At 40.0% G+C, this 1,968-nt stretch overlaps 1 protein-coding gene across 1 annotated transcript in view; it reads right to left on the bottom strand.

Moving 5' to 3' along the window:
* Window positions 1–1,968, bottom strand: part of CDH7 (cadherin 7) — a 148,503-nt gene that overhangs the window by 21,803 nt on the left and 124,732 nt on the right. Inside the window, exon 7 of the mRNA XM_045296073.1 lies at window positions 1,237–1,407. Within this exon, the coding sequence (XP_045152008.1) occupies window positions 1,237–1,407 (171 nt within the window). The remainder of the gene's footprint in view (window positions 1–1,236; window positions 1,408–1,968) is intronic.

The raw sequence follows: 1,968 nt of genomic DNA, 5'->3' as shown, positions 1-1,968 counted from the left end.
ACAGTCATGGTGGCATGGGAAGGCTATCCAGACTCTTTTTACAGGGGTCAGAAATGGCCCTGTCTACATTTAAGTTGGTTGAAGCCAAGGCTAAGGTTAGGTCCTTCCCACTGTCATCAAGTCCCAGAGTTGGTATTATCCACAAAGCAGACACGCTTCCATTCACATTACGAAAGGAATTCAGCAGTGTCCCAATGCACAGAGAAAAGGGCTAGGAGTGATTATTAGTTTCAAAGGGAATTTCTGAGCCAAAGTTGGGTTAACGAAGGTGTTGGCCACAGTAAAATTCATTTGTAGTCTGACATCATCTTTGAGTGAGGTTGTGTACATGGCTCAGTATTTTACTAACCAATATGTTTCTACACTCTACCCCCAGAAATCTGATGCACAGACTGTGTAAATGAAAGAAATATTGGATTTTTCTTATCAGTAAGGAATATTCTCACTTTATATCAGTTATCATTTTTTATTGTGTTAATACAACCACTTAAAAATAAAACGTAAACTGAATGTTTCATTGAAATTAGAGAGTAGACAGTAGGTTCTCATGTTTCTTTTCCAAGTTCCTAGAAGCATCAACGTCCATTATCAATCAAGAGAATCCCATCAGAGGTAGTTATGAACATATTTCACAGATGACCCTTGGGAAATTGGTACCAACCCTGTTCACCTTCCAGAGACCTGTTCCTTGGGATGAGTTGGAGTGACTTTGTTAGGCTTCCTTTTCTATTTCTTTGCTTTCTGGGTACCTTTAGTCTTTTGCATGGATTACTTTTATTTTTGTGACCTAGGTAAAATAGTACATCCTGTTTTTATTGAAAATATTAAAAATAAAGTTTCTCTAGGTGAAGATGGAGAAAGTTGAATTATTTTCTTAATGTCTCAAGCCATAGCTATGTAACATGATCCTTAGTAAGGCCTGCCCCTCAACCAGTTGGCTAATTTGGTAATGAGCTTGATGTTTGCCTAAGAAATCCAGTGTCTGGAACAAAAGAGAGGGGGAGATGGATCTGGCTTTTTCCTCAATTGGGCTTTAGGCCCAAGATGATTTAAATCACAGCTTCTTCTTCACGACAGCAAATCCATAGATAAAAATTACTTTAGGGTCTAATTGTCCTTTAATTAATGTTCTTGCTAATAAAAAAAAAACTTCCATAATCAGCATTTTGAGAGAGGAAAGTACTTGCTTAAAATCTGTACCTGCTGCCTGCACAGGTGACCAGAGCAACCTCTTACCTTTATTATCTTTCAACGAGAAGTTGTGGTTGTTTGCTGCATCAGTGGTTAAGCTGAAGTAGAACTGGTGCCCATTGGATGGCTCATCTTTATCCACCGCACTGATTTTCTGGATAACCTTGGAACAGAGAATGGAAGGTGCAAATGCATGATGGTGTACCCAACTACATCCTGTGAGGTGGCAGGAAGTGAATTTAGTGATTTTACACTTTTGAAAAATCGCTACCTTCCAGAGCAAGATGGTGGAAGAGAGAAGGTCCAGACACAGTCATATGGGCAAAATGAAAAGAGGGCTCTGGAAAACGGACTGTGCCCTACGGAAACTCTTGTTTGAATTTACTTAGGGTCTTTGGGAATCAGAGGCACAGATGGAGGAAACCATCCCAGGACCCCCACAGAGGAAAAGACAGGATGGTGGAAGGGAACACATCCCATGCAGACTGCACTCCCTGAAGTGTGAGAATGTCAAGATACGACAGCCCTGCTGTGGAGAAATGGAACTGCCCAATTACATTTGACCATTTACCTCTTCTTAAAGGAGTTTGAACCTTTAACCATTGAATGGGCTTTTATAAAGCTGAGATTTCCTTGTTGTGGAATTTCCATCATTCCAATTAAACCGCATTTTGAAAGAGTCCTTAATGTTAGTTTCTGAGCTTCCTCAAAAGTGTTAGTTTTGCTGAATCAGGCTGATTACACTTCAGCTTCAAACTGGCAGTTCCTTAAAGGCAA

Source organism: Echinops telfairi, unplaced genomic scaffold, assembly GCF_000313985.2.
Source record: "Echinops telfairi isolate 266 unplaced genomic scaffold, ASM31398v2 ScPeMD7_7400;HRSCAF=8409, whole genome shotgun sequence".
In the NCBI taxonomy this organism is placed as follows: Eukaryota; Metazoa; Chordata; class Mammalia; order Afrosoricida; family Tenrecidae; genus Echinops; species Echinops telfairi.
This window is presented reverse-complemented; position numbering and strand designations above follow the sequence as displayed.